At 52.1% G+C, this 27,423-nt stretch overlaps 7 protein-coding genes across 7 annotated transcripts; 5 read left to right on the top strand and 2 right to left on the bottom strand.

Annotated features, from left to right (window-relative positions):
• Positions 1 to 2,092: 2,092 nt before the first annotated feature.
• Positions 2,093 to 3,496, bottom strand: ALTATR162_LOCUS4010 (uncharacterized protein; the record flags this gene model as incomplete). The annotated part of the gene is made up of 1 exon (XM_043311620.1): positions 2,093 to 3,496. The coding sequence occupies one exon, from the start codon at positions 3,494 to 3,496 to the stop codon at positions 2,093 to 2,095; it is 1,404 nt and encodes a 467-aa protein (XP_043167555.1).
• Positions 3,497 to 5,058: 1,562 nt separating this feature from the next.
• ALTATR162_LOCUS4009 (uncharacterized protein) lies at positions 5,059 to 7,838 on the top strand (the record flags this gene model as incomplete). Its single annotated transcript, XM_043311619.1, has 3 exons — positions 5,059 to 5,081; positions 5,137 to 5,266; positions 5,337 to 7,838. The coding sequence occupies 3 exons, from the start codon at positions 5,059 to 5,061 to the stop codon at positions 7,836 to 7,838; spliced, it is 2,655 nt and encodes an 884-aa protein (XP_043167554.1).
• Positions 7,839 to 10,216: 2,378 nt separating this feature from the next.
• On the top strand, positions 10,217 to 11,164 carry ALTATR162_LOCUS4008 (uncharacterized protein; the record flags this gene model as incomplete). The annotated part of the gene is made up of 1 exon (XM_043311618.1): positions 10,217 to 11,164. The coding sequence occupies one exon, from the start codon at positions 10,217 to 10,219 to the stop codon at positions 11,162 to 11,164; it is 948 nt and encodes a 315-aa protein (XP_043167553.1).
• Positions 11,165 to 14,449: 3,285 nt separating this feature from the next.
• ALTATR162_LOCUS4007 (uncharacterized protein) lies at positions 14,450 to 15,445 on the top strand (the record flags this gene model as incomplete). Its single annotated transcript, XM_043311617.1, has 1 exon — positions 14,450 to 15,445. One exon carries the CDS (start codon positions 14,450 to 14,452, stop codon positions 15,443 to 15,445), a length of 996 nt encoding a protein of 331 aa, XP_043167552.1.
• Positions 15,446 to 15,666: 221 nt separating this feature from the next.
• ALTATR162_LOCUS4006 (uncharacterized protein) lies at positions 15,667 to 16,782 on the bottom strand (the record flags this gene model as incomplete). The annotated part of the gene is made up of 1 exon (XM_043311616.1): positions 15,667 to 16,782. One exon carries the CDS (start codon positions 16,780 to 16,782, stop codon positions 15,667 to 15,669), a length of 1,116 nt encoding a protein of 371 aa, XP_043167551.1.
• Positions 16,783 to 19,595: 2,813 nt separating this feature from the next.
• On the top strand, positions 19,596 to 21,881 carry ALTATR162_LOCUS4005 (uncharacterized protein; the record flags this gene model as incomplete). Its single annotated transcript, XM_043311615.1, has 3 exons — positions 19,596 to 19,968; positions 20,018 to 21,312; positions 21,360 to 21,881. The coding sequence occupies 3 exons, from the start codon at positions 19,596 to 19,598 to the stop codon at positions 21,879 to 21,881; spliced, it is 2,190 nt and encodes a 729-aa protein (XP_043167550.1).
• Positions 21,882 to 24,259: 2,378 nt separating this feature from the next.
• Positions 24,260 to 25,786, top strand: ALTATR162_LOCUS4004 (uncharacterized protein; the record flags this gene model as incomplete). Its single annotated transcript, XM_043311614.1, has 1 exon — positions 24,260 to 25,786. One exon carries the CDS (start codon positions 24,260 to 24,262, stop codon positions 25,784 to 25,786), a length of 1,527 nt encoding a protein of 508 aa, XP_043167549.1.
• Between the last annotated feature and the right edge of the window lie 1,637 nt (positions 25,787 to 27,423).

Raw genomic sequence — 27,423 nt, 5'->3', positions numbered from 1 at the left:
CAACTGTGAATGGAAGACCATGTCTAAAGAACGACTTTCAAACAAAAACGAGCCAGTGACAATGATTTCTGATGGACTAAGCAATACACAAGGCGGATAGGCTCTTCGAAAATGCTCCTGATCAACTGCGCGTCGCGCACGCCGGCATGATCGCCCTACCACAACAGATACCGAGTAGATGCCAGACAGCGGAGCATATTCGCCCTCCCTGGCGAATGCGGTGAACGCCTACCCTTCCGTAGGAGTGCCGAGGTGCGCCACAAGCCTTATGGCCCGCAGAACGCTGCGGGAGGGAGGAAGTAGCCTCAATGTAGTGCGTGGCTGATGTATGCAGCACCATCATCGCCAACCGAGCGCCGGGAACGTGGGCAGGCCTACTACAGCATACAGACCGCTACAATAGCCATGGATGATGCCAAGAACCCTCCCTGGGAACCATTGCAATCATGCAAGGTTGGTCAAGCAGCGTCCGATGGGTCATGGTGTACTCCTACTAACTTCCCATGCCTGATCCGAAAGCCAATTTGGTCTCGCTGTGCCCATTCAGTCCGGGTGTTCCAATCCAAAGCACGACGATAAGACGACGTTGTGTTCGATCGGGACCAGCATGCTTGTAGTTAATAAACCCATTTACCCAGTTTAGTCTTAGCGTTGAGTCGCACCCCAGTCGCTGCATGTAAGCCACAGGTGGGCGCGATGAGAACTGGAGCAGCTTTCGGCCGTTGGGTCGTTGTGAGCTTTCGGAGACCGCCTGTCCGGTTGCATCGCCCAATCGTAATTGTAATTGTAGCTCCAATTGTGAATCGCAAAGACATTGATCTTTCGAAGACGTCATCCTGTGTGCAGGGGTGGTTGCCCACTGCTAGACTATCAGCTAGGTGCGTCTGCCGTGCCTGTATCGTTAAAAAGCAACAGTCTAAAAGTTGCGATCTTGCATGCCAGATGCTGCGTCTTCCACCGGCAATCGCGTAGTCTTGGAAATGGTGGCTGTGAAGCCGTACTACATGACGATTTGCTTCCCAGAAAAGTGTGTACAGTAGATCACTACCTGTTCAGTGAACATGAAGCATGAGTTACCACTTATAAACACTTGCATCTGCCAGCAGTTGCTCGGGGTGGCCGTTCTTTGCTTTGTTGAAACACGAGAGCTGTGAAGAGCAATGCCTCGGTAGGTAGCCAGGGTGGGTCGACGACGGAACGAAGCGTGTTGTAACTTCTGCGGGAAGTGATACGTTCTTGCTAGTAGACACACTGACGTATTAGCCTGTATACATGAGGCCGATCTAGGGAGTCATGTTTCGACTGCGCGTGGGGGCTAGAGAGCCACAAGCTGTGAGTTGCTCACACTCAGCTGCCTGAAGCTCCATTAGCAAATGTGCGCATCGGATTGGAGTCATTTTCGAGCATACACCTGTACGCATACCTGTGAGTCTCCGTCCGCATGCGCTATAACGAATCGGACATGCTTGTCTCTAGAGGCGAACGCCTCGCCACGATGACTGTGCATGACGATCAGTAGGAGCGGTGTGGAGCAGGGGTGTCTTTTGTGAGCTTCAGTGTGTATTCATGGGGGATTGTGTGTTTCCATTTCTTCGATACTGATGTTTTGTCGTTGCAGCATCAAAGTTGCTAAAGCGGGTGTGGAACTCATCGGGCGTAAGGGATGAAGGAAAGAGCACTGGTATCTCGTAGTCGTGCCGGATGTAAACGCACAGACGACACCAATCATGCCACGACATCATAGCCGGAGGCAGGCACGTGGCAGGATCACGACAACATCTAAGCAGTACAGGCGGGGAACATGAAGTGCAAGTCTAACCATGAGTATCATACGCAGTGCAATATAGGTAACAGAGCAGCTCAGAACTGGAGCTCATTCCTCGTCTGAAGGAAGTCGTATCTTCTTCCATGACATTAAGCGACGTTTAGTGACAGTAGGAAGTATAGGAATACATGCGAAAACGCCGAAGAGTGACAGCACCACACCTGGCCGCAACTGTCCACGCCCTGGTCTTCTGTCTGTGCATAACATTGCCGCTCACCTCTTGTGTAGGTGCAGCATCCTGTTCGCTTCTATCCTGCGGTGACACGCTTATGAAGTCGTGTGCAGCGGATCTACGTGATCGCCTTCGAAAGCAGCCTTGCTGGGATCGTTCCGCCTCATGATGCCTTCAACGGGACCGAGAAGTCGCTGGAAGCCGTTCTTTCCGAGTGTTGCGACCTTGACCTCTGTCTTGCTGATGACTGAAGCAGCACGTGGAGCATCATTGAGCAAGGCCAGCTCGCCGAAGTAATCGCCCTTCTTGTACTGGTTGACAGGACTGTCTACGCCGCGCTTGAAGACCTGAGCTTCTCCAGATTCAAGCAGGAAGAAGGATTCGCCGACATCACCTTCTTGAATAATGGTGGTTCCAGGAGGGTATTTCTTGGTTTCGAGGGCGTCGGCGATCTTGGAACGCTCGTAAGGCGTCAGGGTGGACAGCAGAGGAACTTCCTCTAGGAATCCCTCGTACATGCGTCGGCGCTGGAAGGCACTGTCCATGAGAATGCGACGGAAGGTGATGCGATCTAGTGCCCAGAGGGTAGATGGCTCTGTCGAGGTGACTGTTGCGGCACGGGGTGCGTTGTACATGAGGGCTAGCTCACCAAAGGAACCACCGGGTCCGACGGTGCCTACTTTGTCGCCAACACCATCCAGACCACCCTCAACCTTGCCTGACTGGTTGACGTAGATGTCGAATGAGCCCTTTTCAACGACGTAAAAGTAGTCGCCCACGTCGCCTTGCTGGATGACCTTTATGCCCTTTGTTGGTATCGGCTTCTCGTGCAGCGCGCCGAGGACCATTGCCGACTGGTCGTCATCGAGATGTGAAAAGAGGAAGTTGCCCGAGACGGCAGACTTGAGGCGCGATAGCTGGTCCTGCGTCTTCTGGTGGAATGGCGGGGTGAAGTTGTCAGCGGCACTCGAGGTGGGGTTGAGCGATTCAGCAGAGACGGAGGTGCGCCTGTTGGTGTTGTAGTTGCTGGGGAAGTTCTGGCCCTCGCCCGAAAGAGGCGGCATTTGGGTGATGTTGTTCTTTGAAGAGCCGCCAAAGCCACCAAAGTCGCCAAACATGCTCGTACCCGAGTCGTTATTATTGTTGTTGTTGCTGTTGCTGCTACGGGACCTGCTAAAGTCGACGGCTGCAAAGGTCGAGGCAGTGGGGGAGGTCATGGTGTCGTGCTCCTCTTCCTCTTCGAGACGCTGCATTGTGGATTTGGTGAAGCCGCTGCCGCTGCTAGGCGAGGTGCTGAAGGGGTTGTTGCCGGGAAAGGTATTCTCGGCACGGCCTTGGGGACTGGAGTGCTGTTGCGACAGCAGGTATTCGGTTCGCTGCGACTCGAGACGGCGGTTAAAGAAGTTTGCGCAGAATTGGAGGATGTCGTGAGGCCGGTGTTTGAGGATTTCGCGGTCGAGGGTGGAGATCTCGTTGGAGTAGTCAGGAGGGAGGGACATGAGGGCGGTGGTGGTGAGGGGTCAAGCGCAGCTCTTTGACGTTGGTCGCGAGACGTGCAGGGATCGAGGCAGTTGTGCTGCGAGGGTCCGGACGTAGCGTCAGCGGCAAGACGGGCAGTGAGGTGGACAGCGGACGTCTAGACGGTATGTGTAGGGGAGTAAGGAACGCAATTGCACGCTGCAGACTATGGCTATGGGAGCAGTAAGCGCGGTGAGGATGCGCGGGAAGAGGGGACAGGTGCGGGAGGAGGGATCACGAGTGTGGCATGGCGGGCAGGGCAGTCACTGGTAAGGAGAGCGAGGCAAGCTTTCCTGGGGCTTATCATCTTCCAGAAGCCCTCTAGAAACTCGTGCAGGCTGTAGGCACCCACTGCGACATTTAGGCGATGGCTGCCCGCTCTCGCTGATGCAATTGGATGCCGCCACATTGGCTGTTGTGACTCAAAGCCTGTTGTAGCGACAGAGCGACAGAGCGACAGAGTAGCACAGCTGTGATAGCTACAAGACGGATGCCAACCAAGCTGTGCTTTAGCTCCCGCCCATGGCCTGCTCACAGACTGTAGCTTGCGCTAACAATATCCCACACTTGAGTCGTCAAGTGTCAAGCGACCATTTTTCCGTCTTTCATAATTAATGCAATTCAAGTTGGTTGTGACAATGAAGCCTGACATGGATACGCGCAGCGTTGAAATTGGCGGTGAGGCACACTCACTCAAGACACGGCGCAGGCGATGCGGTGAATCCGTCCATGGATATGCTGGGACGCGCGGTGCAGCAAGAGGACGAAAACTCTGATGGAGAGGCGTCCCAGGAGGCTATTTGAAATATCATGATAAGAAAGACTCGTTGTATGGTACCTAGGTACCACCTATGGGTAGCTGCTCACGTGCGAACCCCAGAATTGCCCAGATGTCCCGACACGACATGCGATGACGCACAAAGCCGGCCATGTGAGACGCACGAGCACGCGGAGCAAAACTAGAGGGGCCGTCATGTAGCTGTGGCTATGAGATGAAGCGACCGAATACGAATTGCGTGCACGGCATAACTCGACTGTGCATGTCCACGCGGGAATTATGAAGAGTAGCTGCAATTGAGCGCGACGCCAACTGTCTTTCGTCATTGCACATGCTCGCTGTCAGTCCCGCGTGTTCCAGGACTCGCGATGAACGGCATCACGCCAAGCCTTCGTGCCGCTAACCACGCCGTCTTTAATCTTGCAGATTCAGCGCAATATCGCGTCCAGACAGACCGCCAGCCTCGCCAATTCTGCATCCAGAAGTCCTCGCGCTCCTGAATCTCTGCGCTTGTGCATTGAATCCGCTGCTATTTGCCTAGCCAAACAGTCGCAAGCTTCATCCTCCCAAACCGTCCGAGCGCGCACTGGCCTGGCTTGATCCTCAAGCCGCAAGCTAGCTCCACCCGAACGTAGCAGCTCCTGATCCTGACTTACCAACCACCTCCACACCTAAACTACTACTCCTCCTCCCTGCGTCCAAGACAGGTCTCACTCCCTACTCCGACTTTTGCAATCCCTGATCCACGTCCATCGCTGCGCTGACATGGGCAAATACACCTTCACCTGGTGCGTTCGCGACTGCTTCAAGTCGTCATTCGCAACTGCTGACACGCGCGCGCAGGGAACACTCGGCCAATGAGGTCTTCGTGACTGGCACCTTCGACGACTGGAGGAAGACGGTCAAGCTAGAAAAGGAAGATGGCGTCTTCAAGAAGACCGTCGAGCTGCCCAAAACCCACACCCAGTACAAGGTACGCAGGCGCCCAGCGCATCGCATCAGCTACCCCGTTTGCGCAAACTTTGCTGACACGTCTCCCGCAGTTTGTTGTGAATGGTAACTGGTGTACCAACGACAGTGCGCGCAAAGAAGACGACGGTCACGGCATCATCAACAACGTCCTTCTCCCCGAAGACATCGTCGACGAAGAGCCCGTCAATACCATGTCCTCTGCTGCGCCCGAGTCTACAACCGCTGCGCTAGCTGGCGCCGTGCCAAAGGAGAGCGATAACGAGACCAAGACCAACGCCTCCAACTCCCCCGTACCTGGTGCCTTCCCTGAGACCCCCTACGCAGAGACACCTGGTAGCGAACCGCAGACCTTCAACATTGCGCCCATCCCCGCTACCTCAGGCCTCGGCAACCCAATCAAGCTTGCGCCTGGCGAGCCCGTTCCCGAAGCGAGCACTCTCACAGACAACACTGTAGACTCGACTGTCAACCACGACAAGGAACCCGAGCAGGAGGCATCAGCATTCGGTATCTCGCCGCTCCCAGCCACCGCAGGCGCTGGTAACCCAATCCACCTTGCGCCTGGCGAGAAGGTGCCAGATGCCAGCACCTTCACTTCCAACACCGTCGACAGCACAGTCAACACTGACGCCTCTTCTTACAACAAGTCCGATGCTCTTCCCCCACTTGCCTTCACCCCTCAAGCTGAGCGCGATGCCAAGGGTGGCATGTTCGGCATCCCTCCAGTCATGGGCAACATGATACCAGAATCGAGCCTGCCAATGGGCGTCGATGCCAAGGTCGAGCAAGACACCGGCGTTGCGATCCAGTCCTCTGCCCCCGAGAGCACAACCGCTCAGCTCGCCGGCCAGGTTCCCAAGGAACCCCACGGTGTCCCTGAGACCGTGACTGACAGCCAACAAGAGGCCCATGTTGACCCTGAGGCATCTGCCAACCCAGAAGCCGTTCAGGACAAGAAGGGGGTTGAACAAGAATTGAAAGAGAAGGTATCCGAGGCACCTGCAGCCAGTGGAGACGCTGGTCTAAGCGACACTGCCAAAGCGGCTGCTGCTACTGCTGCTGCTGGCGTGACTGCTGGTGCGGGTCTCTTCACTGCGGCCATCTACTCTGTTAAGGAGAAGGCCGCTGAGGCTACTGGCATGACTGGTCCAAGCACCAGCACCGCCGACGAAGTACCCTCTGTTGTTGCCGAGAGCCAGAACACGGCCCACGCTGAACCAGAGGCAGCAGCTAGCCCTGAGGCCGTTGCCGAGAAGTCGGTAATGGAGAAGGAGCTACTCAACGAAGTTCCCAAGACCAACGAGACCGGAGAGCCCGCTCCCGCTATCGCCGGTGCCAGCTCTACTACTGCGGACGATGTGCCCTCTGTCGTTGCTGAGAGTCAGAATGCAGCCCACGCTGCGCCAGAGGCGGCAGCCAGCCCCGAGGCCGTTGCTGAAAAGTCGGCCATGGAGCAAGAACTACTTAGCGAGGTTCCTAAGACAAACGAGACTGGTCTCCCTGCCCCAGCAATTGCCATTCCAGCTGTCGTTTCTGAGAGCCAGAAGGAGGCACACGCAAGCCCTGAAGCAGCATCCAGTCCTGAGGTTGTCGCAGAGAAGACCGCTATGGAGTCTGAGCTATTGCGCGAGGTTCCCAAGACAAACGAGGCCGGCGAGCCAGCACCCACTGTCTCTGCTGCCACAGCTACTACAGCCCCCAGTGCTATTCCAGAGACTGTTTCCCGCGATGTACCCGACGTTGTCGCCGATAGCCAACATGAGGCGCATGTTAGCCCTGAAGCCGCTGCGAACAGTGAAGCTGTTGCTGAGAAGTCAGCCGTGGAGTCTGAGCTACTCGACAAGCTTCCGAGATCTGAGGAAGCTGGTGAGCCTGCCCCTGTGCTAACTGCTGCGACTACCGCAATTGCACCTGTCGCTGCCACCACTACAATCCCATCCGGCACAGCCACCGAGTCAGTCAACGAAGCCGTCGCTCGCGAGGTCCCAACTGTGGTCACCGAGAGCCAGAGGGAGGCTCACGCCAGCCCTGAGGCCGCCACCAATGCTGAGGCAGTTAGCGAGAAGCGCGCTATGGAGACTGAACTTCTCAATGAAGTAAAGTCGACTGACGCTACTGGCGAGCCAGCTCCCAGTTCTGCTGCTCTGGGTAGTCAGGATGCTGCTGGCCTCTCCGACGAGGCTCTTGTTGACTCAAAGCCACTGAAGTCTTCCAGCGAACCTGATGCTCTCAACGCACCCGCATCAGCGCCTGCTCAGCCGCCAAATGCCAAGCCTGTCGATTCTATCAACGACGTCGCATTGAACAAGCAAGCGCCAACTACCACCGAGCAGACTCAGCCAACAGTCACCACTGGTGTAGAGTCCAGCAAGACCGAGGCCACCAGTTCCGCACCGGCTGCTCAGCTGACACCAGAATCCCCCGCTAGGAACCCTAGGAAAGACTCGGACGTATCTCCCAAGGGCACTCCAGGTAGCCAAAGCATTGCCTCTGGTGCCGACGACAAGAAGAAGAAGCGCCGCTCTTTCTTCGGCAAGATCAAGGACAAGCTGTCCAGCAAGGATAAGAACTAGATGGATCATCCGTTTCACGTCTGCACATTGAGGCCGTCTCTAACCATCAAGAGAGTCTTTGAAGCTTGGTAATACCCGGGGTTCATGCGCTGTGCTTTCTCATTCTTCCTGTTCATCGTTCGTCACGGAGTTTGTGCTTTTGGTTTATACCATTTCCTTCCTGTGTCTGACATGTTCCATAGCAATCTGTTGCGTCATTTCTGTTCATATGCATCTCGAGACGTAAGCGAACTTGGGGTAGACGGAAGAGATAGCAGTCATAATATACCTGGGTTAGTTGGGATAAGTTGGCCAATGTCAAGATATGGGATATTGGCATGCCAACGGGATTGTATTTAATTTGCTAATGACGATGCGTTAGAATCGCTTCACAATCATCTCCCCTTTCTACTTTCGTCGCTTGTCTTGGCCATTATCAGCCAGCTCGGTTTCATCCTGATCGAGCGACGTATTCAGAATGATTCGCGCTCAACAAGAGTCAGATTAATTTCACCAACGTCGTCCCATTTGGCATCACTGGTGACATGGATACACCGCGCTTGTCACAACACTGTACATTCATCTAGTACTCACCTCTATATGTACAAGAAGCACCCTCATAACCATCCGTATTGCACGACAGTTCCACAAAGACCAAAAGAATAACCCGTAGCCATTCGACTGCGTCAACAACGTTCAAGTCTTAACTTCGAAAGAATCGAACCATGAGCCAAGCAAACGTTTCTCAACAAAGGAACACGACAAACACGGAAACCCGTCGTAGTATGTCATGTCATCGCTCATCTCAGGGCGGTGCGTGTCGGCGCACCCACAACACATTACATCAGCAATGTCAGCAGCAAGGCACTTTTCATAATACTCGGCGTCTTGAACCTCCGCGTTACATCCGAGCCCGCTACGGGGCTGCAGCAGAGCTATCTCAGATGATCGATGATCATTTGACATCATGGCAATCATTACAAGCGCCGAGCGATCGACCAACGAGTAAGGGCACCGTAATTGTCGACTGGGATGGTAGTGGAGATCCAATGATTTTCTATCGGAAAAAGGCGACAGTGGTTGAAGAGGTTCCAGTGCCTCTGATGGCACCAGCTCCCCTAAAGCGTGGAGCCAGCAGTTTAGGAAAGGCGGATAGTGTAAGGCAGGGTCGCAGGAATGCGGCGACATACACCCAGAAACCACTACCGCTTCTGCCCACAGATGAACGAGCGTCTAAGCAAACCAAGTGCAAGCCCTTGGTTGTTGGATCTTCTTACCATCTTACGCGACACGACTCTATCGTTTCTGAAGCTTCGAATCCATCACGCCGCCTCACTCAGGACTTCTCAGCTCCTCCATCCATTCAATCACCAATACACCCTCAACACGCACATTATACAACCGGAGATGGGTTCACAGCAGACTACCACCCATCTCGCTACTCCCAGACCCTCGACTCGCACCGCCGACCATATATAAAAGGCTACGACGAGTACACTCGATTTAAGTATGATTACGATGGCCATATATTCCACGCTCATCGTTCCGCATCTGCTTCCCTTTCGTCTCCGCGCGGATCCACACACTCAGATTACTACGACATTGACGTGGACAAGTACGACGCCGAGGCAGAATTGCGCGTGGAAGACAAGGAAGTCATGTTATTGCATACTGAACAAGGCCGGAAAAGAGACAGTGTGTTTAGGTTTGTGGAGAAGGTTCTGTACAAGCTGGATGGTTTGAGATTGATGAAAAAACTGAGTTGTGAAAGGAAAGCGACGAGGAAAGGAGAAGGGACGTGGCAGGAGGCAGGGTATGTTACTTGACAACTAATTCTTTTTTTTTTCACACACGCGGCTTCGTTCTCGGTGTTTGGCAAGACTAATGGTCAAGTCACTGAGAGTCACATGTTGCTGTGTGCGTTATGGTTGGAAGTGAGTGGAAATGACTCATTGTGGCTTTACAGTGACTGCGCCTCGTCTGGGCTGACACGTGATCTAGTATTACACATGCAACCACCCAAGTTGCACCCTTGCTCTTCTTACATATATAGTATCTTGTTGCCTCAGGAAATTCGTTCAACCAAGTCATCTTCCATCACTTATTCGCCTCCATACGAGAGGTGCCTTCATCTCTCTTACACTAAGCTACCTACCTTCCCTGTCCCAAGACCTCCAAAAAACGACCCTAAGGACAACAACAAACATGGCTTCGGAATCACGGACTGTATTTCCATGCAACACATGTTCTCTTACGTTAACAACAAGTGCGCTTCAGCGCGAACACATGCAGCAGCCTTGGCAGTAAGATGGCATTGAGCATAAAGCGTAGAAATTATGAGACTGACGGTTACGAACAGTGTAAATAATCTCAAACGGAAGGTATCTAGACTACCGGCAATGACTGAGCAAGAATTTGAGGGGCAGGAAGGCAAGAGTGAAGGCATCGCGCACCAACCAAGAACCAACGAAAACACTCTAGTACGGAAGCCGCGAACAAAGACGCACAACGGCAATTCCGAGAATGACACCGATTCAGAGGTCCTGGTCGAGAAAACATTTGATGACAATGCTGGGAAGGTGCCGTCGACACAATGTCTCTTCTGCCCCTTCCTCTCTTCCACTCCCACAACAAACCTGGAGCACATGTCCACCCACCATAGCCTCTTCATTCCCGAACCCTCACACCTTTACTCCCTAGAATCCCTGCTGTCATACCTTGCAATTCTCGTTTTCGAGTACCACGAGTGTCTATACTGCGGACTGGAGAAAGGCACCGTAGACGCTGTACAAACGCATATGCGGGATAAAGGACACTGCATGATCGACATGTCTGAACTCCTCGATTTCTGGGATTTTGGAACCAATCAAGAGTATGACGATGGCCGAAAAGATGCGAAAGAGAGCAAGCTATTAGATATTGAGATGCTTCTCCCATCCGGACGGGTCATCAACTCCCAACACAATCGTGGTAACGAGACATTGTCAAAAACGACCAGGCCAAGACTCGCATCATCACACCGCCACGCTTCGCAACATCGTCGAACCAAAAGATCTGCGGCCATCGCCCATACACAAGATCAAGACCAAGAAACTCCAATAAACCCACCATCAAGACAATTAGCCTTGCACAGCCACAACAATGACCGACATCTTACCACCACCCCGCGTACAGCCCAAGGTCTCACAGGCCTCTCAGATCAACAAATCCGTACGCTTCAGCTGGTGGATAAAAGGATGAAGAGTAAAGAGGAGAGTGCCAAGGCAAAAGTACGGTATGCGGCGCAACAGCAGCCAGTCAAGACCATATATTATAAGACTGAGAATCCGGTATATCAGGCTGGGTGAATGAGCAAGGAGGTTTTCAGTAATGTTTATGGTTAAAGTGATCCACTATATGCCTCACCCGGGAACTATATGCGGAGGGTACTAAGAAAGAGTGCTGCATTCGTAAGACCATGTAGACAATAACCCTCTACTTTGACTACTGGTTCCATGATTATGGCGACCAAAGACGACGTTTAGGCACTTATGTGAGGCCATAACTCATCATCCCCGTACCACCGTGAAGACCTACAGAGCGCTCAAAACTTAAAGGCCTGCTATCGTGAAATCTACATATCTGACTAAGTGAGCTATGCATAGCCTACATGTATATCCATAGAATGTTGAAGAGAGCCAGGCGACTGCTCTAGTCGAAGTTGAGAGTGACAACGTCGCCAAAGCCGGAGAGGTCAACTTCAGGCATAGCCAGCACATCCAAGACGTGCGGGGCTGGACTCCGAACAGGCGTAATATCCAGTCCAATGTCGTTGGAAACCTTCATGTCATCCAGATCATCGCCAAGGTCATCCACAACCAAGATGTCGATAGTCTCGTAGGTTGCGGAAACCCTACATAGCCTTCAAAAGACCTGTTAAGATGTGGTAGTCGTTCCTATAGGGCTGATACTTGGTCATATTGAGCTCGATGACATCTGTAGGGCTAACACCGGGCTTGTCATCCCCTGACAACATGTACGGTCTTGAAGAATTCGACCAGAGCCGGCCCAATCTCAGCAAGCTTCCAATGACGCGCACTGTTGGGGTCGAAGTCCGCTTCCACTATCTTCCAAAAGTCGACCAGCTTCCGCATGTCCTTGAGGGTGCCTTTATTACGGTTCTAGGTTCAGATCTCGAATTCGTGGAGGTTCTTCAGCGGCTCATGAATGAAGCGCTCGCGATAGTGTGTAGGTTTGAAGCCGCAGTCTCGAATGCGCTGGTGGTGATTCTCCTCGACGCAGGCGAGCATGTAGAGGTTGTGGACGCTTGTTGTTTTGTTTCCATAATTGGCGTATGCGGCTAGGTAGAGACGGGTGCGGGTCTGGCTGAAGTATCTCGAGAAGCTGATATTCTCGTTACTGTTGCTGCAGAAGTACGCCAATGCGGTTCCGAAATCCTATTGACTGATTGGGATGTGGTTCTTGATGTTGGACTTGATCTCTCCGCAGTGGAAAAGCGCTCCTGCTAGGGTAGCGCCCATGTTGACCTGGAAAGCGAGAGGATGGCTACGGAGTCACATGGAGGCAAACGTAAAGATGGCAGCCGCTGAGAGATATCGGTGATAGGGCTGATGGGTATCGTGCAACCAGTGGGTTATTGAAGCATAGAGGTTCCGATGCGATGAAGCAATGAGAGAAACGTAGAAAGATTTGTGGAAAGAAACTCTGAAGATGATATAGACAATAGGGAAGCCAATACTATGTGAATTATTGAGATGATAGGATAAAGAGCTACGATAACAATAATACCAAGATCGCGAGGGACATCTATGACAGCACACGTGTACCTGGCATTTTATTCTTAAGAGAGAGGCACAAAAGAACCACATTCCTGCGATGATATAGATTGAAGCTCCGATGTTGTGAAGAGTCGCGTCAAGCTTCAGGGGCCATACCGCTTCGAAAATAGCGGCCTCCGTCTCGCACGTGCAGCATACACGAACTCCGCAAACGCCTTTACCATTGCGCTTGTTATCACTTATCCATGTTTGAGAAGGCTGTATACTCCGTTCTTTGGTATCATGTGACTCTGAAGGCTCTAAGGGGATTTACTGCCATCCAATAGTGCCTCAACCTCTTTCTAATTTATCATTAGAGTCTGTCATCCGCCATCTGCCGCCATCCTTCACATACTGCACTTGCTAAGACGGCCAAGCGCTATTCAGTGAGTTGTTCGTACCAGCTTAGGCGCCCTGCGGCGGTCAAGCTTTGTCGCAAAGTGCACTAGTTGGAACCTAAGCACTATGAGTTTGCTCCCAGCTCCTGTGTAACAGTTTGTGATTCCATGCCTTCGTGGCGTTCTCAGCGCATCAAGCATAAACTAGCCTGATACTCCTAGCGAAGCTTCTGGCGAAGCTTCTAGCGTGACAGCAGGATTCTGAAATGCCATGAGGTGGGCACAGAAGACGTGAGCCTTGGGTTATAGTTATGAGGACTGTTGCGTTCGCCTCTGCGTTTTGTTGCTCAACCTTGGAAGTCTGAGGTTGGGGGCTTGTGAGGTACATGCAACCAGATAGCGTAAGCATCCATTCTACGCACCTGCATCCTCCGCACCAAGAATCCTTTCGCATCCTGCTGCTTATTACCTGTCCGGACTTAAGATGCGAAGCACCGAGAGTTCTGCAGCGGCCGACACATGCTCTGCCATTTACCAATAACCGTTAGGTATTCCACACTGCTGCATAGGATCTGCTTCACCTGCACGCCAATCACCACCACACATACATGGGCTCGGAGCAGTTATCCGTCAGCAAAAGATCAGTAATACACAGTTCGATCATGCAAGCTATACGGCAGTCTTGTAAAATCGAGTTGCCGAAAGCGAAAGGGCCGAACAGTTTCGGTGATGTAGCGCAACCATCGGACGGGCCCCCCGGTAACTTCCACGTCATCGACCTTTCGACCAGAGCCGCATCCGCATTGGGACCAGGAACAACGTCTGTTGCTCCACACAATCGGCACATAGACAGCCTTATCAGTCGGGGACGGTCCAGACACATGTCGCACTATTACGGAAGTATCGGCCTTCCAACACAAATCTGATTGATTGGCCGACACTCCCCGAAGCATCTGTCGAGTTTCAGATCCAGCACGCTCAACATACTGCACAGATGTCTGTCTGCATGCTGTACTAGCCAGTATGCGTCGCGATAGTGAGGTCCTTTGCTGAATAACGAGCTGACTGCATCGAGACCCTATTGCGTGAGTATGCGACTATCCAAAATCGGTAGATCTGGTAACTGTGATGTTGGAGATGCGACCCACAAAACCACATTTTTTTGATTGTTAGCGGCGGCCGATGCGCCTAATGTGCGAGGGACGGCGATATCCAGACCCTGGACCCGGACGACCCTGTGTATTATCAATGTGCGACGTCATGGGGAAGAATCTTTTCGAACGTAGCTTGTGCTGCATGGCAGCTGTAAGAATGAGCTGTAGGTTGGTTCTGCTCATATATAACACTAGGTCGCAGTTGCCTTTGTGAACTCATCAATCAACATCAACTTTTCACCCTTTTTGCAACAAGATACCCAAAAGTTTTCTTATTACATCCCTTCTCAACGTAAACCACATCACAACACAACACCATCAAGATGCCTTCTTTCACCGTCTACAAGGGCTCCAAGGAGGGCAAGATCGTCAAGGCTCAGACTACCAAGCCTGACCTCCAGGACGACCAGGTCCTCATCAAAGTAACCGCCTCCGGTCTCTGCGGAACCGATGAGCACTACAAGGAAGCCGACATGGCTCTTGGCCACGAGGGAGTCGGTATCGTCGAAGAGCTTGGACCTAACGTCAAGGAGCTGAAGAAGGGTGACCGCGTCGGATGGGGATACGAGCACAACTCCTGCGGCCGCTGCGACCAATGTCTCACAGGCCGTGAGACATACTGCAACCAGCGCGAGATGTACGGCTCAGCGAACCTCGACCAGGGTAGCTTTGCTTCCCACGCCGTCTGGCGCGAGGCTTTCGTCTTCAAGATTCCCGATGAGTTGAGCGATGCTGAGGCCGCACCTCTGATGTGCGGTGGTGCCACCGTCTTCAACGCCCTCCACACCTACAACGTCAAGCCCACCGACCGTGTCGGTGTAATGGGTGTCGGTGGTCTTGGTCACTTGGCCATCCAGTATGCTGCCAAGATGGGCTGCGACGTCGTCGTCTTCTCCGGTTCAGACAACAAGAAGGACGAGGCCATGAAGCTCGGCGCAAAGGAGTTCATCGCCATGAAGGGAAAGACTGAGATCAGCGTCAGCCGCCCTGTTGATGCTCTCCTCGTCACCACCTCCGTCATGCCTGACTGGAAGATGATGCTTCCTGTCCTAAACTCCAACGCCATCATCTTCCCCATGACCGTTTCCTTTGACGATTTCGCCATCCCCCACATGGGCCTCATCTCCAAGGGTATTACTGTTCAGGGTTCTGTTGTCGCTGCAAGGGCTGTCCACCGCAACATGTTGGCCTTCTCCGCGCTACACGGCATCAAGCCCATCAACATGGAGTTCCCGTTGACCGAGAGCGGTATCGAGGAGGCTATGACCACACTGAGGGATGGAAAGATGAGGTACCGTGGTGTGCTCAAGCCCCAGTAGATGGTTCGCTCTGGATGACAGATGGGGTAATGGAAGGTTAATGACTAGAAGATACCGACGATAGATTCACGAATTTCATATGTTTGAATGTATTTTGATTGTTCTTCTCTAATCTGTGACTACGGAATCGTAAAGTTTGCTGATTGTTCCTATCCTCTCGACTGGACTCAAATCATAGTCTCCAAGTACTCTTGGCCCTCAACTCTCTCCCCTACATCTAGCTACTCTGGGAATAAGCGGATAAGAGCCGGCAAGATATTTCTCGGTTCCACTCCTTGTACAGTGGAAATCGCATACCTCATGTCCGTAACTGGCGTTCCTCCGACCTCAATCACGCCAGTCCTAACTCTCGCCTCATCCTGTTTCCCGACCTCCTTAGTCCGCGGAACAAATGGAGAGAGAAGCGCTTCCAGTAGCTCATTGCGACTCAACTCCTTGTCTTCACTCTGATCACTGGAAACTCCGTCGCCCATGCCAACGTCTCCATCCCCACCCTTCTTCTCCGCTGACACCTCCCATACACGCATGCCCTGATCTTTCCTTCCAGGCACTAACCCCCCAACAAACTTGCCCACCTCCCTTTCATATTGCTCCCTGTCCATCTGTTTCTCTGCAACAGCCAACTCAGCCTCCCAGTCCCTACTTAGTCTCTTCATAGCACTCTTCATCAGCTTCTTTTGCGCACCGCCAAACACCGTGAAAAGATCCCAAGGTCCCGATTTCCAAGCTCGAATGAAGGACTCGCGGGCGGTGAAGCTGGACGTGGGTGTGTTGTGGTGTTCGAGGACGGCGGCTAGGTATTGGGTTATGAAGTGGATGGCGGCGGGATGAATGGGTTTGTATGTGTCTTTGCTGTTGCGCGGGCTGTAGGAGTCTTTGCTGCTACGCTGACGACCGGATACTTTTACTTCGCTGTGGATAGAGTGTTTCCATTTATTTGACTCTGAGTGTATTGCAAGTAACGCGACATAAATCGCAGTGTTCCATCGCATGATGTCATGAAAACGTTGGAATTGGTGTGCTTCGTCGAGCCTGTAGAACCAGATTGCCCGCGTTATTTCAAAGCTCTGCTTCCCCTCGTCTTTGATTGGCTTCCTGGCGTAGTTCTCGATGGTGGCACGGTTGTGGAGGAAGAATCGTAGTTGGATGTCTGGTGGTATGTTGGGGAGGAGTGACGCCCTTGGGGTTTGATCGAGGATATCTGCAATGTTGAGAGCGGGGAGGTGGTGAGAAGGTACACCCTCGAGTTTAGTCTTGAGTAGTAGTTCGAGTTCAGTTTTCTCGTATTCGTCAAGGCCATTGGTGTTCTGCCTCACGGCGGTAATGGCGTGCGGCATTGCGGACTTCGGTACTTGATCGTATGAGCGACGGGAGTGGGCGACGTTCTTTGGTGACTATCAAGAGTGCGATTATTGATCTCGAGTGGTGTTTCAACCGCTGTGACGCACGTTCGTTCGCTCGTGTCGAGTGGGGAGATTAGGAGGTGAAGGGCGTGAGCTTGCACACCGCTGCGCACCGAGGAGCAAACAAACCATCTGCATTTTCCCAGTTTCGTACGTTGAGAGATCATTCACCACGAACTTACGTAGTCACGCAAGGACATAGATATGGAGACGCTTGGTAGGGTTTGCAGCTTCTGCCATCTTCCTTCCTCTTAGATCCAGTCTCTTCCGGCTTATTTGTCAAGCAACTTATATGCAACAACAATATGGGATTAGATCGTGGACAGTACCCATCCCGAGGGATCAGCCCAACGATGTTCATGGTTTTTCATCAATGCTCGTTGCATATCGTTGATTATCATGCTTACCTTCTCTTGGGATAGCGTTGATCAACGTCGGCATCTTAACAAGGGGTTTTTTCTTCTCTCTGGCCATTGTACGAATCGGCAAGAGATATCTACACAATAGAACAGGAAAGCTTGCTGTCGGGGATCTTCGCAAACACGGAAAAGCTTGCTGAGAATTTGGTGGGTGTTGAGTGTAGCGAGATACTGGCTACCGTGGCTTGCAAACCCTTGGGAGTCATGACAAATGAGATGGTCTTCGAGCCAGGAGATTGTGGAATTAACTTTGATAACACGCTGACGCTGGAGGGTATCTCGACATGACAACAACCGTAGTTCTTTTGTAAGCCGTGGGAATGGATAGAACGTTGGACCTTTGATAAGAGCACCCGAATTAATGATTGGAAATATAGGTTGCGCAGACATGTTGATGCTGTAGAGTCCTGCACGAAGGGTATATTAAAGAAGACAATTCGTCTTGGAAGAACAAGATAGAGATGGTGAAAACAGTTGATGAAATCCGGTACAGCCTACTGTGAGCCACGTCAAGTAACTTTGTGGTTCTCTTGTCAAGATGAAGAGGTGGATCCGCCATGTGGAAAAAGTGTTCAGGCAAGGCAAGCCGATAACACAAACTGCAAGGTTGATGAAAGGTCAGTGTATTTGATGTTGGTCAAACGTGCGGTTACGCGTTCGCGCCCACTTGTTCCAAGGTGAGTGGGGCAGCTCCACCCCTAAGCGCGCATAGTAAAGATGATGATCTTCAGGGTCAATCCAGTGGTCAAGGTTAGAAGTTGAGGCTACGCACACGATATCGATAGATGTGACGGGGCCGGGCACCTTTGAGATTTTCTGGATGGGCAGATCCCGTGTTTCAGATGTGGGTGAGACGTTCGTTGGTAGTTCGCAGACACGCGTTGCGCAGTCTGGTTCAGTGACGTCTTGCGAACTACCTGAATGATGATCCTTCGGTGGTACAATGGTCGTTGGGTAAACATTTTCACTCAACGGAACTCTGGTGCGAGCAAAGCATGATGTTTCCACTGACGACACGTGCGAACATTACGCAAGCTGCGGATAGAGAAGCCGTAGTGTCCAACGACGCCCAGAAACAGCAGCAAGCCTGTGCTGACGCGCAGTCTTGTGCATCTCGATGTAGTGAGTCCACGGCTCATTGACCTCGCTGGCCAAGGGCGCCACACTCAGGTCCTGCATGATTGGCTGGAGAGGCTGGGTCATGTCTATTTGCGTGCAGCCATGGGCTGGTGCCGAGAGCACGGATGGGGTTGCTGGCCAGACTTGGTGTGCCGCAGGATGCCGGATGGCATAATGGCATAATATTGACATGCCTCAAGTTGGGCCAATTTGTTGCTGGCGGGGATGAGGTGGGAGAGCAGAGCTGACCGTCTCTTTCGTATACGGGCAGTAAGATGAGAGAAAATACGAGGCGCTGGGCGGACCTGGCTCGCAAACTCTCAGTCAGCGCGAGAAGAGGCCTAGAGCGTCGTGTTGATTGGACAGGCGAGATTGTTCCTGCGTAGGAGTGTGGCGAAGCAGCTTTGCCCCCTGCCCCGTCGCCCCTGCCCCATCCGCCTGTTCCAGCTTGGTGAAAGAAGAAGGCGCCTGTTTTTGGCCAGGCAAAGACAAAGGTCGTCTTGGAGAGACTTGGAGAGAAGCAAACGGGCGCAGATTTAGAGTAGCATAGCATTTCATTTCACCATCGCCCCAAATCGCAAACTTGACAGCCGTTGGACGACTTCTTTGAGGCTGGGCGCTGAGCAGGTGCCGCGCGTATTCATCTGGCCCACTCGCCGCGACCGACATCGTCTCGCTCCCCTGAAGCCGGCACGCCGTGCATAGACCTCAGCTCCTTCAAGCTGACCTCCTCTCACCGTCCGCCTCATCTCTCGCTCTCCTCAGGCACTCGCAAAACACCAGCCTTCTGTTCGGTGACGACGACAACAACAACAACAACAGCAAATAGCCACTTTGTTTTTATTGGGTTGCGTGCAAGTGCTGATCGCGCCCGTCCGGTCGTTTACATATCCCCTTGGACTAGCGTCGCCCAGCCGCCTCTCCGCCTCGCTGCTTCCCGGTTTCCTTCCCAGTTGTCCTGCGCAACCACCACTTTCGACATCACCACCCCATTAGTCGCCCTCGACTGCCACTCGCTCACCCACACATTCACCCACGCCCGACATAGCTTATTCACGCCGTTAGGGACCTGCAAACAGATCTCACTGAAGCACAAGCTCGCGCCGCTGGTCTGGCCGACCTTCCTTCCCGGTACTCGTAAAGAGTACGCCCGCGCCTGAGGCACATCGACTCTGCGCACCTAATACACCCACAACACCACCGCCCACCATGAAGTTTTCGCTATCCACGTCGCTGCTGTGGCTCGCTGCCGTCGCCGCGCCGCTCGTCTCCGGCGAGCGCGTCATCGAATCCAAGTCGCTCAACCCGTGCATGTCCAACTCCAGCTTCTCCGCCACCCTCTTCAATGTCGCATTCACACCCAGCAATCGCAGTCTGGGCTTCAATATTGAGGGAATCTCCAACATTGCCGGCAAGATCGAGGCCGACATTGAGCTGCTCGTATATGGATACTCGGCTATGAACCAGAAACTCGACCCCTGTGGCCAGAAGGAGCTCGAGGGCATGTGCCCAATGAACGCCGGACCGCTGACCATCAAATCCAACATTGACATTAGCCAGGACATTATGAGTGTAATTCCAGGTAAGATGCGTGTCCAAAGTTGCCGCTGAGTATCTCTAACACGATGCAGGCATCGCATACACAATTCCCGATCTCGACGCCGTTGTACGAGTAAAGATTAGAGATGCCGAATCCCATGTTCAACTCGCATGTGTCGAAGCAGAATTGTCAAACGGACATTCGGTTGACCAAAAGGCCGTGGCCTGGGTCACGGCTGTCATAGCTGGCCTGGGTCTCATGGCATCCGCCATCACGTCAGGACTCGGTCACTCCAACACTGCCGCCCACGTTGCCGCCAACGCCATGTCGCTATTCGGTTATTTCCAGGCACAGGCTTTCATCGGTCTTTGCGCCGTCCCTCTTCCTCCCATCGTCTCCGCCTGGACCCAGAACTTCCAATGGACCATGGGTATCATCCGCGTTCAGTTCCTCCAGGATATGGCAACATGGTACCAGCGTGCCACTGGCGGAAGCCCAACAACCTACCTCTCGCAGTTGTCGTACATCTCCGTCGAAGTTCAGAAGAAGAGGAAGATGAGGCGCGCGCTCGACTTCACCACTGGAGCTGTCGGACGCCTCATGGCCCGTAGTAACGCTGCTGCCACCGAGGCACAGGCTGGCGGAGACCGCTTGGTCCTCCACGGCATCGAGCGTGTGGGCTTCAAGGCCAAGATTGAGACGACCAACATCTTCTTCACGGGATACACTTTCTTCGTCATCTTTGTCCTCTTCACCGTCATCGGTGTAGTCGCCTTCAAGTACATCTGTGAAGGTCTTGTCAAGGCTGGCAAAATGAAGAACGACAAATTCGTCGACTTCCGCAACGGCTGGCAAACCGTCCTCAAGGGTATCCTCTTCCGTGTCGTCCTCATTGGCTTCCCACAGATGATGGTCTTGAGCTTCTGGGAGCTGACCAAACGTGATTCAGCCGGTCTGGTCGTTCTGGCCATTCTGTCCATGATCACTATGATTGGCATCCTCGCTTGGGCTTCTTCCAAGGTTGTCCGAATTGCACAACGCTCCATTGCCATGCACAAGAACCCCGCATACATCCTCTATTCGGACCCTGTCGCGCTCAACAAGTGGGGCTTTCTCTACGTTCAGTTCAAGGCTGCCGCCTACTGGTTCATCATTCCATGGCTCGGATACCTCCTCATCAAGGCCATGTTCGTCGGTCTTTCGCAGGGCAGCTTCAAGACCCAAGCCATTGCGCTTGTCCTCATCGAAGCTGTTCTGCTCGTCGGTGTATCGGTCCTTCGCCCATGGATGGACAAGAAGACCAACGGTTTCAACATTGCCATTGCCGCTGTCAACTTCCTCAGTGCTTTCTTCTTGTTGATGTTCACTGAGATCTTTAAGCAGCCTGTAAGTAACGTGCACTTTCGCCATTCTTTCCAAGCTAACGTTCGTAGGCCATCGTTACCGGCGTCATGGGTGTCATCTTCTTCATCATCAATGCCGCCTTCGCTCTGATTCTCCTTCTCATGCTCCTTGTCTCATCTGGATTTGCTTTGTTCACTAAGAACCCTGACACCCGTTACCAGCCAATGCGCGATGACCGTGGCTCCTTCATCAAGTCGCAAACCCAGTTGACCACTGAGCTCGACGCGCTCGGTGCGACCGCCCGTGGCGAGGGCAAGGGCACACACCCATACACTGGATCACGGAGTCGCATTGACGACGAGGATGACTACTCTTCCGAAGAGCAGCGACAAATGGCTGCCAAGGAGGGTGGTTTCAACGAGCACTATGCGCCCGTACCACCACGAAGCCAAGGCAACGACGGGACTGTCTCACCGTCACCACCATCCTTTTACGAGCGTCGAAGCCCAGCACCATCATACCGTCCTGGTAGCAACGGTCAAGGTCAACAACAACACCGACAAAACAATAGCCCTAGCCCATGGCAGCGAGGCGCAGGATATGAACACTGACGCCAGAGCGAGCACGAGGAGCAGGTGGGCCAAATAATCGATTCGTATAATCGCTTCTCGGTCGCTCAGCAACCGCAACAACAAAATCAACAACAAAACAGATTCTGAGCTATCTATGCGTTTTGTGCATATTTTGGGTGTCCACACCAATATACTGTAATCATCAATCGAAATGGGTTTACATGGCATCAGTGCAAATGGCGCGTTCATACGATTACCCATTATGAAGCCGGCGTTTTACTTCGATCTCTCTGCATCCGGTTGGCCAGAGAGCTGTACTTTTGGGGTTTCCGTTGACTGATTAGCATGGAGGGACGACGTTATCTATATATCCAATTCGTATATATGTAGTCTTTCCCTCCCCGTCTGGCATGTCATCGGCTCCTCTATTCTCCTTGTGTTCGGGTGTCTTTATCTCCTTTGTTAAACCATGGGCGCATCGGCGGACTTTACCAATTTCCTTGAGCGTTTCTATTCGCATCGTTGTACGCGTTGTCAGCGTAGGACGGAGAGTCAATCGGCGGTGACTGGGAGAGTAGGAGATAGAATAACAGAGAAATCAACCTGTCAAGCATTCAAATACCATCCATTTCCCCCTTTTCACACCTACCATACCCCTGACAAGAAGCAATACTGTCCTGTCAACATCTGCGAACCGAAGTATGACTGGCTCCTAAGTACTGAGCTGATAAACCACAGTGTGAAGTTTGGTTCAGGCTCCACTCCCATGCATGGCGGCTATTGAGGTTGATAGATGTTCGGACTGTCAAATTTCCCTTATCAGCATTGACCATGCCCAATCTGGGGGGTGTGCGATATCAACAGTGTGAGGCTGGCAACTGGATTGAACTTTGGAGCGAACGGGTGGCTTGGGAATCGCCCGATGGGCAAGGTCAAGACGTACAGTAGTAGCTTGATAGCCCCCACATGCAGCCATGTGCTCAGCTAGCGCAATCTGCGAACTACACTTGCAGGTGATAAGCCCACGCCCGTTGTCCTAACCTTAGTCCGGAGCTTGAAGCCCAGCGACGTCAACAAAAAACACTTTATTGGACTACCGGCATCGGCATATGGCATCCGGGGTAGTTCATTCACGATGCTTGATCCAGCCAGCGCAGAGGAGGGGGTGTCGGCGCAGTTGCTGCAAATTGACGACTAGAAAGACTAACGACGGTCACGATGCATGACGAATCTTCTGAGCGATGAGAAAAGCACGTCCACGATAGACGATGTCGAAGTTAGGAATTGATCAGTCTTTCTTTTCGATGCTCGGCCGTGGAAAAAATGCGTCTCATCTCCACGTTACGCTGTCATGGTTGCAGACGGAACGGCAGCCAAAGATTACACCAGTCATTTGAGCCAACGACGTGCTAGCGATAACTCACGATAGCTCCACACGCTTGGCGATCTCATGACTTGACGGTGTTAATGTCGACGTCACGGAGAAGAAGCACCGAGCGTTCCCAGAATACCTCCGAGCAAAGACGTCAAGTTTCGCATCCGTCCAAACAGAGAGCTTGATGCATGGCACGCAGCAACAAAACGTGTCGCACGCAAAGGCGAACCCTTGACGGGGAACGAGCGACGTCCCGCAACCCAATCAAGCCATGCACGTTCACACGATGGTGGCCAGTAATTGGGGATCCGAGGCCAAGAATTGCGTGCCATCTGTGCGCTACTGCCATTAGCCAGTGCGAGACAACCCGGCTAGGAAAGACATGTGAATGGGTGCGCTTCTGGAATCATGGATCTGTTTCCAGGGGATGCGCTTTGTCTTCTCCTCCTACGAATCATCTGCTTCCAACATGCTGCCTAAGATTGCTGCGCGTTGGTACGGGTAGGGATGGATGTGTGCCACCCGTCCCCGGATACCCCGGGGCGCAGCTTTCTTTGCTTATAGACCTGTTTGCAAGTCCGATCTCTTCTCGACTCATCGATACACAGCCATCACTCTTTGGCTGCGGGCCTTCCGCACGAGCCGGCATTTCTTGCGAACAACATTAACAATGCTTCCTACTATCTATTAGGTTGCACGATAACCTGTTTGTGGATCCGTCTTCTTATCTCGTGTACGACTACCTGTAGCACTACTATCTTGCTTTCTTTGTTGGTTCGCATCACTCAGTTCCGGACCCTGCTTCGATACACCCCGACAAAAAAGAGACCTCTATTCGCTTTTTAACGTTTCACATTTCCTATCCTGTTTGAGATCTTGCTCCTGTTTCACATCGTCTCTGAGGGTTTGTCGTTCACCTCTCACCCGCATTGTGCTTCAAGGTTCAGGCAACATTTCCCAACGCACTACCCGCACGCTGTAACTGTACAGTACCACTTGTCAAACTCGAAGACTATCAAGCAACTGTTGCTGTAAAGCCAACATGGCGCAACGTCCACGGTTTACGTTTCCAGCTTCAATGGAAGAACTAGGGGTATTCGAATCACCAGCAACACTTATGCAGAAGAGGCAACAACCACAACTTCACCTGTTTACGGACAACGCATCAAGCAAGGCGCATACACTGGCCATGTCTGATAGGAAATTCTCAATACCAGTTGCTGTACGAACTCTTTCTACACCACCTACCTCTCCAACAAGGAAACGATCTATGACTTTGGGTGCGCAAGATCCTCGAAGCATGCACAACAGCGGTGCAGTCACACCTCCTATCACACCTGGTGGTGCGTCGCACTCCAAGTCCAACTCGACATCGTCCGATTTTCTGAGCTCTTTGTCAACCTTACGGCGTGGAGATTCCATATCGTCACTAAGCCGGCCCCGACTGTCACTGGATGCATCACCACAACCTGGCAGCACTGAGCTCACCACCTTCCCGTACCACTTGATGGACTATGAGTTCAAGATGGACGATCGTGGACGGAAGAAGACTATCGGTGAGGGAGCATGGAGTGATGTGTTTCTAGCGAAGCCGTGTCCTCCCAAAACGACTGAACAATCTTCATCACAGTCTCCCTGTGGACCCGAGATGACACCTCCAGTCACACCTGTGCGGACCATAGACTCCGCCATAGATCTCGCCAGTTTTCCCATAACGCCGCCCATGTACGCAGTCAAAGTGCCAGCCATGACCAGCGCCAAGAAAGTGCTCAGCGCGGAAGCAAGAATCCTATCCTACCTCTCCCGTTTCTCCGATGCTGCGAACCACATTGTACCTTTCTACGGCCTCGACACACGCACCGGTTCCCTCCTCCTTCGCGCTATGGACAATACGCTCGAAGGCTGGATCCAAAAGACACTCAACACACTCGACGAAGGCTCACGTGCGGAGAAACTTGCCGTAGTTTTTCCCAACATTGCTCTCACACTCCTCAAAAGCTTACAATGGATGCAAGAGAAATCGTGTACTCACGCTGATATCAAACCCTCGAACATCCTCGTCTCCTCGTCTACATCTTCGTCTTCCTCATCCTCATCTAGTAATGCCAGCACGCCCAAACCCGTCTACACAGACTTCTCCTCTACGATACTCAGCCACCCTGATGCCACGATTGAATCTTGCGCCTCACCCCTCGGCGCGGGGACATGGGATTACCTTGATCCTTCTCTCCTCAGCTCGTCATCTACTACCTCACCCTCCGCGGCAACGGATCTCTGGTCTTTGGCCATCACTTTACTGTTTCTCATCCTGGGATCTTCGCCCTATGATGCTTTCAAGGGGAACAAGTATCAGCAGAGAGAAATGATCAAGTCGGGATGCCCGCTGCAGTGTATGAAGCATGATGATCAGGGGATCAGAAATATCAATAGGGTGCAGAGATTATCTCGGGATCTGAATTTCAATTTGTTAGGATGGTTTAGCAATGTCCTGGTGAAGGATGGAGCGAAGAGGGTCGGGTTGAGGGAATGGACCGAGGAGCTAGAGGAGACTATAAAGACGAGCGTGTAAAGGAGGTTTTTTTTCTTGGTCGTGGATGACAATGTGGGGATCAGTGTGGAGCAGAGTTTCACTTTTGTTGAGGGAGCATATATGGATGGCGTTCGTGTATTGTAGGTGTGCATAACTTTTTGTGTCGTCTGGGACGTTAGTCAGATACCCCTATCGTTAATTGACAATGATGTAATCGTTATACCAAGCGCAATGGTAGCAATACCTCTAGATAACCCTACCATGCTAATACCTCCTGCCTTTCCGCCAGTAAAGTATTTAACTTCACATCCACGAAGGCACTGGGTATGCAGTGTTCTTCTTATACAAGTCCTCGGATACGTTGTTACCAAATTTCCTAAACGACTCTGGTAGTCCGCGATTCGAAATCAGCTCTACTTCCATCTCATCCCAAGTGAATGGGAACATCGGCCCGAATCTTAGTCGTAGTCTGTGCAAGTTGATAGAACTCCTGGTCTAGGGCTGTCAGGGCAAGCAAGCCGATGGTGGGCGTATTGCGGCCGAAGATGAAGGAGAAGGTTTCGGCGATCACACACTCTACACCAAGGCCTTTTTTTTTGTTAACGTTAGAAGTATTTTCCGCAGTGATGGAGGATGCACAAGAAGGATATAAACCTTCCAAAGCCCTAGCGGCTTTCTTACCTACAACTGCCCTTGTCCTCGATTTGACACTTTCACGGAAGAAGTCAGGCTGTAGCAAACTGGAAAAGATGGCTGCCGAGTTCTTCATCAGTACCAGACGTCCAAAAGGCGGCTGGGATGATATATCAGTAGAGGATAGTGTATGCGGTCACAGCACTCGCAGGACAAAGCCTCTTGCTGCATCAGGGTCGACAAAATCTCCCATTCGACAGATTGTGCTTTGAACTTCCTTTACATGAACTATTGTGTTGCTTTCTGGGGACTTGAGAGTTTCGGTATCTTGAACGGGTGTGTGTGCCAGGCGGTTAGCGAAGTTAGGCTCCATGGTGTTCATCTTGGCGAGTTGGAAGCGTATGGTGTTACGGGCCTAAGAATAGTGGATGCGAGTGTTATTCTGTAAACTCCTAGTGCTCATACCACGAGCACGGTATATGCAGTTGCAGAAAAGCCAGCGGATATTACTAGGAAGAAACATGGAATCAAGGTTAGCTTGCCTTAATGTCTAGAGTAGGCTTTGGATAGATTTAGTTAAGATACGATCTTTTAATTATCAAAGTTTTCTATAAGCTGTTACGACGAATAGTAGTCATAGATCTAAGGTTAGAAATGAGCTTCCCAAGGCGCTAGAGGATAGTCGTGAGCCGTGTATTGCTGCACTCCGAAAGTTGGACAATACGTGCAAGGGGGAAAACGGTACTGATACGGGGCGTAGGCTGTCCGGAACAACAGCATTAAACTGAGTACAGTGGTTCGTGGGATGTTTGATGGAAGAAGATTTGCACAATAGGTTCGCTCTTTGAGATCGTGAAAGTTAAAGTATCCTTCTAAATTCCAGTAATGTTCCACTATGAGAAGAATGGAACAGTCAAAGTTGATTCGACACCATACCAAGCGCTATGCATACCTTCCCAATTCGTGTTGAATAAAAAGCCCACCCAGATGTTGTTGAATATGCCTACTACACCCAAAACGCCATACGTCGTTTCATCATACAT

This window comes from Alternaria atra (genome assembly GCF_907166805.1).
Source record: "Alternaria atra isolate CS162 genome assembly, contig: 23, whole genome shotgun sequence".
Classification (NCBI taxonomy): Eukaryota; Fungi; Ascomycota; class Dothideomycetes; order Pleosporales; family Pleosporaceae; genus Alternaria; species Alternaria atra.
This window is presented reverse-complemented; position numbering and strand designations above follow the sequence as displayed.